Genomic DNA, 18,953 nt, shown 5'->3' on the forward strand with positions numbered 1-18,953 from the left:
TGGACTTTGAGTCAGGAATACCAGAGTTCAAATCCTGGAAACTAGATTTGTAGTATTTGATTGAAATCAATTCAGACACTTATTAGCTGATCAAGTCACCTAACTTCTCTTAGCCTCAGTTTCCTCATCTATAAAATGGCACTTATGCCCATCATGGGATTGTTGTGATGATCAAATGAGAGATAATCTTTGCAAACCCTAAAACACTACATAAATGTTAGATGCTATGGATCTTATTTAGGAGCCTTTGGCAAATATATTTGCTTGTTGTATTACTTACTTGTTAAAATCAGAAGCTCATTAATCAGTTATGTGTTATATCTTTTGAGGAATATTGCACAATTTTAGGCATAAACTTGAGACAGTTTGTTGAAGGAGGGCTTTTTTAAAATACTTTTTTATAGTCAACAGTATACACGGTGGGATCTTTGATGTTCTATCCTTTTCAGTCAATTGTGTGACTGAATGTAAAAGCAATAGTTTGCTGTCAACTATCACTTCCCAAAGCCTAGTTATTCCTTTTGCATACCATAAGGATGCCTTCTATATGCATGTGCATTGTTGTCGTTAAGTTGTAGTAATGTGAAAAGGAGGTATTTGAACTGCAAGCTCTCATGTCATTTTGTGTCACTTTTTTTAGGTTATAGGAAGGTTTTAAGTTTGTAGTTTTTTCCAGAAGTGTTTAGTATCCTCCTCTCTCTCTTTTTTCTTTTTAAAATTTATTTATTTTTAGTTTTCAACATTTAGTTCCACAAGTTTTTGAGTTTTAAATTTTCTGCATCTCTCTCCCCCCTCCCAAGATGGCATGTAATCCGACATAGGCTCTACATACACATTCATATTAAACATATTTTCATATTAGTCATGTTGTAAAGAAGCATTAGAACCAATGGAGTGAACCATGAGAAGGAAGAAAAAAAAACAAAACAAAAAAGACAGAGCAAATAGTATGCTTCGATCTGCATTCAGACTGCGTAGTTCTTTCCTTAGATATAAATAGCATTTTCCATCATGAGCCTTTTGGAGTTGTCTTAGAACCTTGCGTTGCTGAGAAGAGCTGAGTTTAATAACGTTAGTCATCATGAAAGGTGGTTGTTACAGTGTACAATGTTCTTGTGCTCACCTCACTCAGCATCAGTTCATATAAGTCTTTCCAGGTTTTTCTGAAGTCCACCTGCTCATCATTTCTTATAGCATTATAGTATTCCATTACATTCATATACCACAACTTATTCAGCCATTCCCCAATTGATGGGCGTCCCTTCAATTTCCAATTCTTTGCCACCACAAAAAGAGCTGCTATAAATATTTTTGTACATGTGGGTCTTTTTCCCATTTTTATGATCTCTTTGGGATACAACACTAGAAGTGGTATTGCTGGGTCAAAGGGTATGCACATTTTTATAGCCCTTTGGGTATAGTTCCAAATTGCTTTCCAAAATGGTTGGATCAGTTCACAACACCACCAATAATGCATTAGTCTTCCAATTTTCCCACATCTTCTCCAACATTTATCATGTTCCTGTTTTGTCATGTTAGCCAATCTGATAGGTGTGATGTTGTACCTCAAAGTTGTTTTGATTTTTGCATTTATCTAACCAATAGTGATTTAGAGCATTTTTTCATATGACTATAGATAGCTTTAATTTCTTCCTCTGAAAATTGCCTGTTCATATCCTTTGACCATTTATCCATTGGGGGCTGGCTTGTATTCTTATAAACTTGACTCAGTTCTCTGTATATTTTAGAAATGAGACCTTTATCAGAGATGCTGATTGTAAAAATTCCCAGTTTTCTGCTTCCCTCTTAATCTTGGTGGCATTGGTTTTGTTTGTGCAAAAAATTTTCAATTTAATGTAACCAAAATTATCCATTTTTCATTTCATAATGTTTTCTGTCTCTTGTTTGGTCATAAAGTCTTCAATTCTCCATAAATCTGATGGGTAAACTATTCCTTGCTCTCCCAGTTTGCTTATAGTATCAGCCTTTATATCTAAATCATGTACCCATTATTGCTTTATTTTGGTATATGATGTAAGATACTGGGTTATGCCCAGTTTCTGCTATACTAGTTTCCAGTTTTCATAGCGGTTTTTGTCAAATAGTGAGTTTTTAATTCCTCCTTTGTCTCTTGAGAACTGATTTCTCAGTCAGTGCCTTCAAAATTTTGTTGCACCTTGTATGGAGTTTTTCTGTGTATTCTGTAGTACCATTTTAAATTCCTTTATACAGCATATTCAGGATGTGGTGATTTCATTGTAGTTGGTGGAGAAAAGAATTTGTTTTAAAAGTCTTTGTAGAGCTTTTTCCTTTCTTTGTTATATTTCTAGGTTCACCCTTCAATGAACTTTGAATTATTTTTAGTTGGGCTTCTCGCTATGTTTTCTGTAAGCTTGTTGTTTTTTAATCTTCACCCGCTGAGCTGTTTTATGAGATAATGCTGCTCAGAATCTTCTATCTACTGTTCTCCTTTCTAAGATATTACCAAGGAATTTATTCTCCAAACTGATTTGCTCTTGGTATCCTGTGGGCTTTTAACAACTTAATTATTGGTCAAAAAGAGATAATTTAGGAGGCTCTTAGAACATTCCAGGTAGTGAGAGTGTTGGCAGTGGGAATGGAAAGAAAGGGTACAGATTGGTAATTAATTGGGAGTGCCAGTGAAAAGGATTTACTGATTCTTCCAATGAAGGATTTTGAAGGAGCGTGTGTGTGTGTTAGCGTGTGCGCGTGCACATACATGCGTGCAAGAGTACTGATTGTCAGTCTCATAGGGCATTCTTCACTAATGGGTAGGTCCTCTCGGGGGACCAAATTAAAGAGCATTGCTTAATGACTATAGAATTAGAACAAAGAGAGTTGGATATTCTTAAAGTATAATTCCTTTAGGTTCTGGCATAGTGAATTTTTCTTTGGCTCTCTAAGGATATCTGTGACTGAGTACTTTGTGCTGTCAGTGTCCGTCCCCTCTTATAGTCAGTAAACACTGACACCTACTCTTGGACTAGCTCTTTCTAGGCTCCGAGTAGACACCGCCTTTCTGTTAGGAAAACATTACCGTGGGTGTGTTACCATAAAGTGGGAGAAAAAAAAAGTGATAATCTGTTCAGGCAGTTAAATTCCATTCCAGGAATACTTTTTAGATGTCTTGATTGAACTTTGAAAACTAACGTTCTGAATTTGTTATCTCTCAGCTTGTAGGGGATCCAGAAACCATATTTACAATTCAGATTGGTATTTCCTTAAGGGAGGTTAACAAAAAAAACTCCATCTTACTTATCTCTTAGAATTACTTATGCTATAATGTATGTATATCTCCATAATACATATATGTACAGTAAAATAAGTGTATAATAGTATACTCAATATAAACCCCAATCAGGACACACTCCCCGGAATTCAAAAACCCCAGACATACCCTCTAAATTAGTGTCTGTTAGTGTGTACACACACACACACACACACACACACACACACGTACACACACACACACACATTATTCTACCTTACATTTGGGTAATATTTACAAACTGTATTCACAGACATTGTTACCTCCATTGAGGTAGGTAGGACAAGTATATTTATTTACATTTTACAGATTAGGAATGGATTCTTCGAGATGGATGGTAGGTGCCTGGCCTAGCTCTACTAAATTGTAAGGCCCTTAAAGAAGGGACTATGTGTTGAATTTGGAATTCCTAGGGTTTTAATTTCATTGATATTACCTCCTCATGTAGATTTTTTTTTATACCTTATATTATCCTCACAAAAGGTGGATGGGGCAGGTATACTGTTATCAACGTTGTACAGATGAGATCGCAGACATAAAACATTTTAGGGACTTGTCTGAGATACATGGCAGGGGTCAGCCCTTATTGAATTGGCCTTGTTACTGATTTATTGCCTGACCCTGGGCAGTTACTTAAACTGAGTACAACCACACTTCCTCAACGGTAAATTGTTGTTACAGCCTCCTTCCCAGCTCTTTGATTATGTGGCTAACGCAGATAATAAACCATTAGAACTCAGATTTCTGGATTTTCACTGCAGTATTTTCATTATACCAGGCTGTTTCTGAGAGTAGGAGAAGTGTATTCATGGTGTGAACACAAGCTTGTTCACCAGGTCCAAGAATACTAAAACTTGAAGAAAGTCATTCCTTCTTTATATGGTGAAAGATGATCAAAAAAGCATTACCCTCAGATTTGGTACAAGCAGAAAATACAAATGTGTAGTCTGTCTTAGGAGGAATACTCTTCTTTTTGCACAATCATTCTCTAACACGTTATAAGGCAAAGTTAGGGATGATCAAGATGGCTAGTATTTATTAAGCACCCACAGTGTGCCAGACACCAAAACACTTTTATAGTAATGTCTTAGATACTAAAAAAAGTTGAAGTTTCATAGCTTGGCATTCAAGAACCCTCCTCTTTCCCATCTCCTCAAGGGGTTTCTAGAGCAAATAGAGATGAGGCTGTTCTGGACAATGTCAGTATAGTCTCACCTTCCTTTCTCTGTCTCTACAGAACAATCCGGGTATGGCTGAAACGAGACAGTGGTCAGTACTGGCCCAGCATTTATCACACAATGGCATGTAAGTAAACTTTGTTGTTTGGGATCTAGCAGTCTTCACAACGCTTCTGGATTTGAGTGCTAGTGTCTCAAAGGCTAACTGAGGGCTTTAGCATATGAAGTTTCCTGTTGTTCATTCACCTCTGTTACATACTCTTTTATTGATATCTGTCAAACTTAACTTGATACTGCCTGTTGCTGGGCAACACAGTTGTTGTAAAAATAGGGTCATTGTGCTTTCACATATTTTGCTTAGTGTGTGATAGAATGTTAGAACTGGAAGGAACCATGGGGTCGTGTAACTCCTCCTTATTTTATACATGAGGGAATTCAGGCTCCTTGAGGCGAAATCATTTAGTGAGGTTTTCAGAAATTAAAGAGGTTTACTTGCAAAGTAAAACTTGGGGACTATCTCATTAATCACAGTAGGCCTAGCAGAGATGATTGCCTTCCATGCGCATGCTTTGACAGAAGAGTCCACATAACCTTTTAGTGAGGCCCTAAGCACAGCAGAAAGTTGCTAGAGCATTAAATGCCAGTCCTAATAGCAGTTGAATATAAGAACTCTCCCAATGTGCTGGGGCCCTAACAGCCTAGGTAGTCAGTATTAGAAATAGCCAGTCCGTAGATGTCAAATGCTTTGTAGTTTTGGTTTTCAAGTGAGGGCTATTTTTTGTATTTTTATAGTTAACAAATATAACAATAGCCAAAATTTATATAGAACTTACTGTGTGCCAGGCACTGTACTAAGCACTTTGCAGTCAACTCCTTTGATCCTCCCAACAACTCTGGGAGGTAAGTGCTATTGTTATCCCCATTTTACAGTTGAGGAAACAGAGTCAGGTTAAGTGACTTGCCCAGGGTCACACAGCTAGTAAGCATCTGAGGCCAGATTTGAACTCAAGTCTTCCTGACTTTGGACCCGGTGCTTTACCCACTGACCCACCTGTTCACAACACTTCCAGGAATGAGCAAGGCCTCCCATATACACAAATGCATTTTTTACAAGAGTTAATTGCCTGGTTTTAGATCTGTTTGCTGATCTTGGTTGTACTGTATAGGTGACTTTAGTTACTGAGCCTTTCTGGATACTCAAACATCATCATCCACAGAATTAAGAGATTGGAGTAGAAGGCTCAGAGGTCTTGCTCTAAATTTTTATGATAAGTTGAGCTCTTGAGGAATTTCAGAGATTGTTAGAAAAACAAAGGAAAAATTTACATAAATTTCAGCATTTAGCCCTAGTCTCCCTTCCAAGCAAACATCTTCTTTCTCTTTCCCTCCCTTTATTTTTCATGTGTATGGTGTGTGTTGATCAGCCGTGTAAGTTTTCTCAGGGCTCTAGGGTTTAGAACTGAAAGGGACCTCAGAGGCCATCTAGTCCAAACCAAATCCCCTGCACCCCATTCCCCAATTTGAATGATGAAGAAACAGGCCAGGGAAGCTGTGACTTGCCCAAGGTCACCTCAGTTGTAATTAGCAGGGGTGAGATTTTGGACCTGAATCCTCTGACTTTAGATTTATTGCTCCTCCCCTGAACAGGGGAAAGGCTACCAATGTTTTTGCCAGCAAACTGATTGCCCATTTTGGTGAGCTACCCTGCTTTTTAATCTCTGCCGTATATTATATATTCAGTGAGACTAAATAGTTATTCTTTTTTTTTTTTAGATTTTTTATTTTTAGTTTACAACACTCAGTTCCACATGTTTTTGAGTTCCAAATTTTCTTTCCCTCCCTACCCTTTCCCTTCCCCCCCCAAGACAGCATGGAATCTGATATGTGTTCTACATATACCTTCAGATTAAACTTATTTACACAATAGTCAAGTTGTAAAGAAGAATTATGATCAATGGAATGAATCATGAGAAAGAAGGAACAGAGCCAAAAAAGAAGAGGAAAAAAAAAAGAGAGAGCAAATAGTTTGCCTGAATCTGCATTCAGACTCCGTAATTCTTTCTTTGGATGTAGCTAGCGTTTTCCATCATGAGTCCTTTGGAGCTGTCTTTGAGCCTTGCATTGCTGAGAAGAGCCAAGTCTATCAAAGTTAGTCATCACAGAAACAATGTATCTGTAGTTGTGTACGGTGTTCTCCTGGTTCTGGTCCCCTCACTCAGCATCAGATCATGTGGGTCTTTCCAGGTTATTATGAAGACCGTATCTTCCCCATTGCTTATAGCACAATAATATTCCATTCCATTCATATATCACAAGTTGTTTAGCCATTCCCCAATTGATGGGCATCCCCTTGATTTCCATTTCTTTGCTACCACAAAAAGAGCTGCTATAAATATTTTTCCCTTTCCCACTTGTGTGATCTCTTTGGGATACAGAAGTGTTACTGGGTCAAAGGGTCTGCACACTAAATAGTTATGCTTGATAGATGAATTTTTGAAAATGGTACAGAAATAGAGAAGCATATGAACAGCACTACTAGAAAACGAAATTAAAGCTTGCTCTACAAAATAGAACTAACCCCTCAAATTGCTCTACAGCTAGACACCTGGTTTCCTGGCTTCTCTATTTATATGGCAGTGGGACACATATCCATAGTGTGAACGCTGCAGGTACCTGCTTTGTTCACCGTATAACCACAGAAGTTTTCCTGGCTAGCTGTGGGAAGGTCGGGGGCACCAAGGTCTTCTGAGCTCAGGCTGTGTATTGAAAGAACTGTCTTAGAATAGCTCGTTCCTGTCCTTCTCATGGCAGAGGACCAGGCTGTCTGCTGCATCTGCTTTAGAAGGAGCTGACTATGAGCAAATATTATTGAGTCAAGTACTCTAGTAGTTCTGAAAGTCTTAGGACACCCACAGCCTGTATTTTTGCCTGCTTTGAGGATGCTTCGTGTCACTGCAACAGGTGAGCTCTTATTTCCATTTCTCACGTCTTTGTGTAAAGTAGGTATCTCCTCCTCCCCTTATAAAATGTTTTCACTAAGCTAAGGAATGATGCTTCCTCAGCATCATCATGATAATTGCTAGAAACATCAGGAGTCTGAGGAAGTGGGACCCCTGACCTGGCTACTGTACATGCGGCTTTTATGGAAAGCCTTGCTAATGTTACTGGTTTGTTGGCTTTTGTCCTTCTTCAGGAATCTTAGCCTAATCTCTTTTAGGCCCCCTTTGCTCATTAGAATGACTTAGTCTGTTTACACTTCAGGATCATACACTTAGCCCTGGAGCCCCTGCCTTTCACAGGCAGGCACGGGGTTCAGTGGATAGAGTGATGGCCCTGGGGTCAAGAGGCCTTCAGTGTAAGCCTTCTGTAGACACTTACTAGCTGTGTGATCCAGGTCGAGTCACTTAATCTCTGTCAGACTAATCTTCCTCTTCTTAAAAATGAGGGGAATAACAATCACTGCTAACTTCCTGAGGAGCAGACGTGGTCACCGTATGTAAAGTACGTTGCGACCTTGAAGTGCTGTCTATGTGCTGGTTGTTATGACTATTAAGATTATTGCAGATCATGAAAATCCAATGGCAAAGCAAAGTTCAGACAGAAGCCCTCTGACGCCACACCCGTTACTCCCCACTCATTCTTTGCTTGTGTGATGATGCCATCACCTCCTGTCAAAGACAGCTTTGGTATTGGGCCTGACCTGGGGCGCTCAGGGCATAGAACCAGACAGTTGGGTCTTCAGGAACCACTTCTCCTGGTAGACCGCTTTGGTTTCCCACTGTAAAAAGATTGACTTTTCATCCTGCTTTCCTCTCAGTCTAACAGTAATTGTTGTAATAGTTAATGTTTATCTATAGAATTATGTTCTGCAAAGTGTTTTATGTGCCTTACTCCATTTGATCTTCGCAACAACCTTGGAAGGGTTATCATTGCCCCCTTTGTATCAATGGGGAAGGAAGCTTAGTCTCACTGAGGTTAAGTGATTTGCGCACGGTCACAGTTAGAAAGTATTTAAGCAAGATTTGAACACAGGTCTCTTCTGCCTACTGTTCAGCACTCTTTCCATTCTGCCGCTACATATGTGCATACCTGTGGTGTAGCAGTTCCTCACTTGGGATGGAGAGAATAGTCACATTACCATTATTATAAAATAGTAATAGATAATAGTATTGCATATGAATAACAATGAGTCAGGTTGATCTTCCTAAAAGCAAATCTGACCATTTCAGTCCCTCTATTCAAATAAATCCTAGTGACTCCTTATCACCTCTTTGCTATTTAAAACCCTTCCTACTCTGGCCCCCTCCATAAAACAGTATTTGAATGAGCTAACTTTTTAATAGATGTTTTAGGACTCTGAGTAGGCTTGTTTTTTTAAGTGACATGTATTAAAAAACAAATCCTGAAGAACAGCCTCATTGCAATGTATTTTTTTCTATTTGTGTGATACAACTGTGTGCCTTCTTTTAAAAACAGTAAGACATTTTAGTTTTCTGAAGCATCTCCACCACACTTCAGCGGAGGAAAACGAGTTTATTACTATTTGAAGTTATTTAACTTGTCCTAAGTATTTTCTCATTTGCCTTTAGTTTAGCTGTTCTGGACATGTCATATGAGAAATGACTTAAAAACTTAATTCTGTTATTAACGTGGCCTTGGGTTTTTTGGCAGCTCCTTGCTCAACTATGGCATACCATCATGATAGCAGAAGGATATTTGTGGGCCAGGATAATGGAGCCATAATGGTAGGTAGCTTTGGGAATTTAAAATATTAAATGCATATAAACCACTTGAATTTTGTCCGTATCACAGTTTCTCTTTATTCTGGCCTCTAAGCATTTGTTAGTTTTAGACATTGTAAATGCAGAGTTATCATTGTGTAATAGATCATTCTGACTCTGTCAAAAACATTGTCAGTTCATTACAGAGTTATCCCCATTTATGAATGGGTATGTTCCAAAAGTTTCTCTGTAGGAACTTAGAATGCATTTCCCCATAAAACCAATTATAATTTGTAGTTTCCTTGACCTGCCCACAAATGTAGTTTGCCCTTAATATACCTGGCACAATATTAATAGTAGTCCTAAGTCTTGAACCTGAGAGGCATTGCCTGGGGCACAGGAAGGGGTGTAGCCCCAGGAATGAGGAAGGTGGGGACTCTGTAGGTAAGAGATGAGTTTCATGTGAAAGACTGCAGATGGAGGCAGGGAGAACTGTGATACTAAGGTGTGTATTTATAAATTAGGCATCTTTAAGTTAGAGCCATAAATCCTCAGGATCAGAAGTCAAAGCCCTTGTTTCTCCAGTGTTCAAAAGAGAAGATAATACCTATCCCTGTTTATTGAAGAGGGTATGCTGGCTTTCACATACAGTTACTGAGCAACAAAAAAAGTAGGATAATGTGTTTGGATTTGCCAGTAGCTGGAATGAATTTTTGCTTTCCCTTATAACCCATTCTCAGGGACTATGAAATAGTATTTGCAAAAGCCCTGAAGAAAAAAGATGTGTGTAAGTCAAATTTACAAATTATCACTTGCCTTTATTATGGCAGTCTTATACTGAATAATGTACTAAGCATAATGAGGACCCTCTCCCCACTTCCCTATTTTACCAAAAGCAATTACTTTCGCAAGTTTAATATAATCTTATCAATGACAGGGTGTAGGTTGTTAAACTATTTGCACTTCCTTTGGAATAAAGATGATTCTCCTTTGTTGTTTTTCCTTAAGCTGGTCCATCAGCAGTTCATACCTGCTGTGCCTTCCAGGGTGTGGAGAATGCAAAGATCAAGGTCATCCAGCCAATTTGAAAGTTACTTTCCTTCCCATACTCTTTTGTTGTCCCCAGTTTTTATATGAATACTTACCTTATTTATTTGTCTTTCGAGGGTGGGTGTGGGTAAAGTACTCTGTCAGAAACAACTCCATTTTAGTAGAGTCAAAATAGTAGGACAAATAAGTGGCTACTTTTGGGTACAGAAAAGGGAGAAGGAAGCACCCAGAGAAGACTGACTAGCTTTCTACATTCAAATTCAGTAAATGTTAATATTATAGATATTTGGTTTTGCCCAGTAGACCTGGGATTCTTAACCTTTTTGGTGTCATGAACGTCTTTGGCCATGGGGGAAGCCGATGGGCCCCTTCTCAGAATGATTTATTTAAATGCATAAAATAAAATACATAGGGTTATAAAGGAAGCCAGTTATATTGAAGTCGTTATCAAGATATTAAAAATTTATGAATACTAGGTTTGAACATTTTGGTCTGAAGTGTTACATGTTAGAAATAATAGTTTGAGGCCTTTTTTCTGAAACAGCTTAATTCGTAGAGCTGATCCTGAAAATCCTCCAACAAAAGATAGGCCATACTTACATTTTATTTTTTTCTAAAATTTATTACCATATATGTTTAAAAATATAATTTTATTTGCTATGTTCAATTATAGGAATTTCATGTCTCTGAAGATTTTAATAAGATGAACTTTGTTAAGACCTACCCAGGTAATACCATATGCACAATTATTTGCTTTATTCTTTAAAGCATTTTAAAAATTTTGTAGTACCACTCACGTTATCCGAATGAAGTTTTCACATCACATAATTTAGTTATCAGAAGTATTGAGGAGGCTAGCAGCCCTCAGAAAAGGTATCTCAGTTCACCCCTCCTCCCCCCCAGGCTTTTATTGCCAGCTACAATGTATTTATTTGTTATAAGCCTTTAACTTTAGAGTCAACCAGTGGCAGTGGTCCCATTTTCAGATTAAATACAATTCTTGTACTCAGATTTTTTTAGGCCTAGGAATTCTAGGCCTATGATAATTTGCATGATGTAATATTATGTAAAGGTTTCAGGTATTTCTTAAAGGTGAAATTGTTTATTTAAGGCAGAAGTTTGGGAAAATATGAACCCATATAGTTCTATGTAGGGCCCAGGAGATCAAGTACATAGTTAATTTTAGGCCAGTGTTGCAAAGTGACACTAGATTTAACCGTATGCAGATTGCCCATTTTGGGAGAACATAATATTGGGCCATTCAGTCCATAATCCTTATGAATTTTTCAGAGTTCATGCTTATAGTTAATGGAGTTAGAGTTTAAACTTTTACTTTGACCACACATTTACTTTCGTATATGAATTGACATAGTTATGGACTCTGGAAAAATATTTCTATAAAATAAGGCCAGGTTGCCTTTTCCAAGGCAACTGGGAATTTGGGCTAGATTTAAAATAGGAGGATGATGTAATAATGTGGAGTAATGTCAGTTTGGAAGCTGTCAGTGGTATGAGCTGTTTTTTCATTTTACCAAAGTGATGTAATGCTTTTTCACTTTTGGGTAAATGGACAGACTTTATAAGCAGCTTGTTAGCTGTCTTTGAAAAGGTCACTTGCCTCAGTTATCATTTGTGCAAATTATCTTTTGAAAGGATCTAGAAGAACACTTCCTGCTTTATTCTAACATTTTGTCTTTTGGAAATGGGTCTCATGATACTGAGATCACTTTATTTTGATTATTACATTTCTAATGTCTATTTTGATCATCACATTTTTCCTCCTCAGTATCTGAGGTGCTTTTGCCTTGTTTATAAAATGAATAACAATATTAACCTTTTACAGTTTTCAGAAGATTCCATTCACATCTTAGAAGTTAATATAATTTTTTTAAAGATAGATCTGACATCATCTAAGTTCTAGAAAGATATTGAAGTTAATAAATTAACCCAGGATTATCCTGTGTGGCCTATACACCTAAAAATAATATGAAAAGTTTTTTTCTGTCTGTCATTTGCTATCATTATTAGCTATATTTCTGAGCTAATAAACATTTATCAAGTACTTACTATATACATACCACTGTAGCAAGTTCTGTGGTAGTTCTATAGGAAGAATCCTTGTGGATCTAAGGGTGACTGGGTAACTCTGATAAACATGTTAGAAGCCATTTTAAAAGAATATACAGGATACCCTTCACATTCTGAGGCATTATTTCAGAAGAAAGAAATGTTACAACTATTACACTACACAAACAGTATGTGCAAAGAGATTGCTCTTGCAATATAGTATTTAAGTTCTCCTTTTTTCACTGCTCTGCTATTCCAATTATACTTTTTACTTTTTATTTTTTTTTATTTAATATATTTAGTTTTCAGCATTGATTTTCACAAGAGTTTGAATTACAAATTTTCTCCCCATTTCTACCCTCCCCCCCACTCCAAGATGGCGTATATTCTGGTTGCCCTGTTCCCCAATCAGCCCTCCCTTCTGTCACCCACTCCCCTCCCATCCCCTTTTCCCTTTCTTTCTTGTAAGGCAAGATAAATTTCTACGCCCCATTGCCTGCGTATCTTATTATCTAGTTGCATACAAAAACTTTTTTTTTTTGAACATCTGTTTTTAAAACTATGAGTTCCAAATTCTCTCCCCTCTTCCCTTCCCATCCACCCTCCCTAAGAAGTCAAGCAATTCAACATAAGTCACATGTGTATCATTATGTGTAACCCTTCCACAATACTCATGTTGTAAAAGACTAACTATATTTTGCTACTTCCTAACCTATCCCCCTTTATTGAATTTTCTCCCTTGACCCTGTCCCCTTTCGAAAGTATTTGTTTTTGATTACCTCCTCCCCCATCTGCCCTCCCTTCTATCATCCCCCCTTTTTTTTATCTTCTTCCTCCTTTTTTCCTGTGGGGTAAGTTACCCAATTGAGTATGTATGGTATTCCCTCCTCAGGTCAAATCTGATGAGAGCAAGATTCACTCATTCCCCCTCACCTGCCTTCTCTTCTCTTCCTACAGAACTGCTTTTTCTTGCCACTTTTATTCGAGATAATTTACCCCATTCTATCTCTCCCTATCTCCCTCTCTCAATATATTCCTCTCTCATCCCTTAATTTGATTTTATTTCTTTTAGATATCTTCCCTTCATCTTCAACTCACCCTGTGCCCGCTCTCTCTCTCTACATGTATATATACACACATACATATATACATACATACACACTCACATATACATGTATATACATAAACATATATATATATGTGTATATATATATGTATATATATATATATATATATAGATATATATATATATGCATATTCCCTTCAGCTACCCCAATACTGAGGTCTCATGAATCATACACATCATCTTTCCATGTAGGAATGTAAACAAAACAGTTCATGCTATTCCAATTATAGAAAAGGTGCTAATCTTTCTTTAATATTTTGTAGATTCTGATTGTCTTTGACCTAGGAGGACTGCTTCAGTATCCCTTTTCAGGAAGAGAATGTGGATGAGACTGCTTCTTAGATCAGAAGGCAGTTGAACCCATGATGTGTTGGCAAACCTGAAATCTTTGAAACCTACAAATACTCAAAATCAGGAATGTAGAATTTGGAGCACTTCCTGGATTCCAGGTGCTGAGGGATTTGAAACAAGAGGTAGTGATCAGTGCAGGCTGAGGTTATTTGCCGTCCCCATGCACCTTAAGTGCATTGGGGCAGAATGTCAATTTCGTATTGTGGTTGAGGAGTGAAGCCTTCTGTCCTAATAGTAAGTGGTGCACTGTTTCTGGGGATAGTATTTATAACCAAAATAAGCACTTTTTTCCTTTCTAATCCAATAGCTCATCAGAACCGGGTGTCTGCGGTTATCTTCTGCTTGGGAGCAGAATGGGTTATCAGCACCGGTCATGATAAGTGTGTCAGCTGGATGTGTACTAGGAGTGGGAATATGCTTGGGAGACACTACTTCACTTCTTGGGCTTCGTGCTTACAGTATCCTTTAAAAGTACTTGAATTCCCTCATTGGAAAGGTAACCTTTCCAATAAATCATTTTGAAAGACTGCTATATGATATTTCTGAGTATTAGTTTTCAATTCTGGCCACTAAATGTTGAATGAATTTTTAAGTCATTGAATAATTCCTCGACATTTTCTGTTTGCATCTGCAACTTTATAGATTTTTTTCCTTCACTATAAATCAGTTGAACCTTGCCTTTTCTTATAACAGTGTCAAATCACAGCCTTTCTTGATCTCTCTCATTTTTGTTTTTTTTTTGGGGGGGGGGCAGGGCAGTTGGGGTTAAGTGACCTGCCCAAAGTCACACAGCTAGTATATGTGTCAAGTGTCTGAGGCTGGATTTGAACTCAGGTCTTGACTCCAGGGCCAGTGCTCTACTCACTGCGCCATCTAGCTGCCCCCTTGGTCTCTCTTAATCCCAGTGCCTTACTTCTATTGATTATTTCCAGTTTATCCTGTATAGGTCTTGTTTGTACATAGTTGTTTGCGTATTTTTTCCCCTCATTAGAGTTCCTTGACGTCAGGGACTGTCTTTTTCCTTTCTTTGTATCCCGAGTGTTTAACATGGCACCTAGAACATAGTGGGCATTATTACTCATTTAATAAATGGATCGACTGAACAGGGGATGATGTACATATGAAAAATGAGAGATGAGTAAAGAATATTCTAGACAAAGAACTATGAGAAATTTGAGAAGACTTTTGCCCAGGGGTAGGATGTGGGGGTGGGTCAGAAAAGGTTTCATATAGACTGTGCTTTTTTTTTTAAAATTTTATCATTTTTATTTAATATTTTAGTTTTCAACACTGATTTCCACAAGATTTTGAGTTACAAATTTTCTTCCCATTTCTACCCTCTCCCCCATCCCAGGATGGCATCTATTCTGAATGTCTCATTCCCCAGTTAGCCCTCCCTTCTGTCATCTCACCCCCCCCCACCCCATCCCCTTTCCTCTTACTTTCTTGTAGGGCAGAATAGATTTCTATGCCCCATTTCCTATATATCTTGTTTCCCAGCCGCATGCAAAAACAGCTTTTTCAGACTGTGCTTTTGAATTGGGCCTTGAACAGAGGGAGGGGTTTTAATAGATAAGGACCCAGGCAAAGAGCTTATTCCCATCCAGGGGTAACTTGGCCAGCAAAGGTGCTTGCACCCAGGAGAGAGCTGCAGGAGACTTAGACTCAGAAACTTGAACTTGGCAGATCTGTTTATGTCTCATTACATGCTATAATTTTAATCCTGAACGTATGTACTATTCATATTTTCTTCTGCATAGCTTTAAGGCAAAAGTTGATAGTGGTTTGTTTTTAAAGAAGTAAGTTGAGAATAGCAATTCATTACTTATCCTTGACTAATTCTATTCAGATATGATTCTGATACTCAACATGCCTTTGTTGGAGACTATTCTGGGCAGATCACACTGCTAAAGCTTGAACAGAATACCTCTTCAATTATTACAACTCTTAAAGGGCATGAAGGTAAATTGTTTTCACACAGACTTTTCTGCCTTGTTTCAGAACCCAGATTCTGACCTTTCTACCCGAGTAATTAGTTCTTGATGACTAATTATAAATTTGAACTTTCGGCTGGACCAGCAGAGGGCTTCTTAACCTGGGGTCTGTGAACTTCTTTTAAAAAAAAATTGATAGCTGTATTTCAACATAATTGATTTCCTTTGTTATCTAATATATTTTGTTATAATCAGTGAACAACATGATTCTGAGAAGGGCTTCATATGTTTCACCAGACTGCCCAAGGGGACCCTGATACAAAAAAATGTTAAGAACCATTGAGCTAAAGGGTATAGATTCCAAGGGATGAATTGAGATTGAATGAGGATGAAGAGGAAGCTTCCCCTCCTTAAATATATTTTTTATTATACTTTTTTCCCAATGACATTACTTATTTTTAATAAAAAATTTTTTTTCAAAAACAGTTTGTAAAATTTATGCAGAGAAATGTAAAACCTTGAAGGAATTGTTTTTTAATTTGTCCTTCAGGTTCAAGTCAGTAAGGAAGATTGGGCTGTGTATGGTACTAATGGAGACAATGCATATCAAACAAATCTTAGGGACTAGAGCTAAATAGTGGGTGTGGAATCTCTGCAAAATATGGCATTTGGAAATTTATTTAATGTGGTATGAGCTTTCTGCATTATGGTAGGCATTTGTGGCAGGGCTCTGAATCTCTTTAGTTGGATTTGGGATTGCTTGATGCAGAAATTCATAGTGAAGAGTTTCCTTCAATGGCAAACTGTCCCTTCATGCAATTAAAAAAAACAGCAACCCACAAAATATGATTCTTAGAGGAACTCTAAGGGTTTATGGGGAAAGAATCAACAATTTTTTAAAAAAATGAATATTATTCTTGGGGACTGTGTTTTTGCCTTTCTTTGTATCCTCAGTGCTTAGCACAGTCCTTGGCACATACTAAGTGCTTAAAAGATGCTTGTTGGCTGACTAGCTGCTCCCAGGAGAGATTGGACACACACATCCAAAAGAAAGAAATTGCTGAGGGAAAGGACTGGTGGAAATTAGTACCATTAGCATGGGGTGTGGGATTTGGCAAAACCAGGTTGTTATTGCTTTGGTTGTGACCAGTTCCCTCCGGACCCCTCTTATCTCTATCTGGGCCAGTTAGGGCAGTGTGAGTTCCATTACTGTTTCCTGGTGTCTGTAATGAAAAACTCAGGGATCACAACTGCTAATGCTCTCCGTCAAAAGAGCAGGATCACGACTGAAGTAAGCCCGAGGCTGATGTGAAATAAACCACTGTAGCTAAGCTTGCAGGTTTATTCCTGTCCTTCTTTTGTTGGGTTGGGTAGAAGAAAATGAATGTAGAAGACTCCTTTTGCTGTTTACCTTCACACTATGGCTGCCCCAGTCCTTGAGTATGTTCAGAATTTTAAAGGTCACCCTTTATCACCTTGCTGGACTTACACTAGTTTTTCAGATCTGATGAAGGGCTTTACAACTCTGGATATTTCTTTTCTTTTTTTCTTTCCTTTAGGCAAGCAGCAATAAATATTAATAATGAGCAGGTTCGGGAAATTTTACAGAAAGAATGTTTTTTAAAGGACAAGACGACATTGCTTCCAGTCAAGAATGCACCGCCAAATTAGATAAGTCAGGCAATACCAAGCAGAATTAGGTACAAGAGTTTAGATCTTGCAGCTGAGCTTTTTGTATAGTTTGCAGTAGTCTGGCATATTGGGTTAGCACAGTCTAGCCAGCCTGATAGCTGCAGAGAGCACTGGACTGAGTCCCAGGTCAGATCTCTTCTTCATTAGCTTTGCTAATTTTGGGCAAACCACTTCATCTACATAGGCCTACATTCCCCTTTTTTTTTTTTAAAGTTATGATTCTGTGATTTGGTAATCACTAAGGGCCTTTCCAAGCCTGAGTCAATTTTTTCTATGAAACACCTAGTTAAAAATGAAATTAAACATGCCCACTTTTAAGAACTCTTCTCAAGGACTTGGAGAAATTTAATAACTCCGGCCCATAGCTATTCTATGAAAAAGAAAGAAAACTTTTTCTTGATTTTTTTAAATACTAGGATACTTTTATTCTCTGAAGCCAACAGGTTTCTTAACTTCCAAGCCATTCTGTAGTGTGCAGTTTTTGCTGCCTTATATTTTTTTTTGGTTAAGTACAGGGAAAAATATTTTTAAATACTCACGTTATGTTCATAGAATTCAGTAGGCAGCTGACACAACTACTACTCATTCTTTCTCTTTATTGTGAGTCTCCATCTCCTGCCTCATAACTCATGAGAGGGTGGCCTAGTAACCCTTTGCCCAGTGGGAGCTACATTTTTGTTGTATGGCCTAGCTGTGGCCGCTGTAAGACTGAATGCAAATGTTTATATATGTACCCACAGGCAGCGTTGCATCACTGTGGTGGGATCCTATTCAGCGGTTACTCTTCTCAGGAGCGTCTGACAACAGCATCATCATGTGGGACATTGGGGGAAGAAAAGGCCGGATGCTGCTGCTTCAGGGCCATCAGTAGGTGACCTATTTGTTTTCATGTCTGAAGGAGAGTTTGGGGCTCTGTGTGCTTTTCTAAGAAACATGTACTAATGGAATGACTCAGTGGTGGCCCATCTAACTGCATGCCCTATTCCAGTCATGCAACAGGCATTTATTAAGTATCTGCTGTGTACTGAGTACCATCTTTGGTTCTGGGAAAGATATATTTAGAGAAGACATAGTCCCTGTCCTCAGAGAGTTCATTTTTTAAAACTTTTGCGGTCCAATAAAGCAGTCTTCAGTTTTTGCTGCTTATTTCATTCAGCGCTGTTTTGTGACCATCCATATTTCCCTTCTTCCTTCCTTTCTTTCCTTTTTAAAGTTTTATTGGTGTCTTTAGTTTTTATATCACTCCATTTCCCCATGTATTCCTCCTTCACTGAGAGATATATCCCTTGTAACTTAAGAACAAAAAAGGACGAGGAAAAGGGCTAGTTAGCAAAATTGAGCAGCCTCGTTCAGGCCTGATGGGAGGTGTTATAGCCTTCCCATGTCTGCAAGAAGGGAAGGAGGTATCTTCTTCTATTTCTTATTCAGGGCCAAAGGAAGTCCTTGGAGTTTTACAGTATTCAGTTCCAATTTTTGTTGTAGTTCTTTCTCTTTACATTGTTGTAGTCCTTGTGTGTTTTGTTTTCCCGCTTCTGCTTACTGCAG

General features: G+C 38.1%; 1 protein-coding gene across 2 annotated transcripts in view; it reads left to right on the plus strand.

Annotated features, from left to right (window-relative positions):
- WDFY1 (WD repeat and FYVE domain containing 1) overlaps window positions 1-18,953 on the plus strand; it is a 59,887-nt gene that overhangs the window by 24,505 nt on the left and 16,429 nt on the right. Inside the window, exons 2-7 of one of the 2 annotated variants that reach the window (XM_036755709.1) lie at window positions 4,527-4,594; window positions 9,139-9,212; window positions 10,912-10,966; window positions 14,090-14,240; window positions 15,632-15,744; window positions 18,149-18,275. In XM_036755709.1, the coding sequence (XP_036611604.1) occupies window positions 4,527-4,594; window positions 9,139-9,212; window positions 10,912-10,966; window positions 14,090-14,240; window positions 15,632-15,744; window positions 18,149-18,275 (588 nt within the window). Of the gene's footprint in view, window positions 1-4,526; window positions 4,595-7,361; window positions 7,429-9,138; window positions 9,213-10,911; window positions 10,967-14,089; window positions 14,241-15,631; window positions 15,745-18,148; window positions 18,276-18,953 lie in introns of those variants that run through there. The other variant, XM_036755710.1, reaches the window with a different exon arrangement.

Source organism: Trichosurus vulpecula, chromosome 4, assembly GCF_011100635.1.
Source record: "Trichosurus vulpecula isolate mTriVul1 chromosome 4, mTriVul1.pri, whole genome shotgun sequence".
Lineage (NCBI taxonomy): Eukaryota > Metazoa > Chordata > Mammalia > Diprotodontia > Phalangeridae > Trichosurus > Trichosurus vulpecula.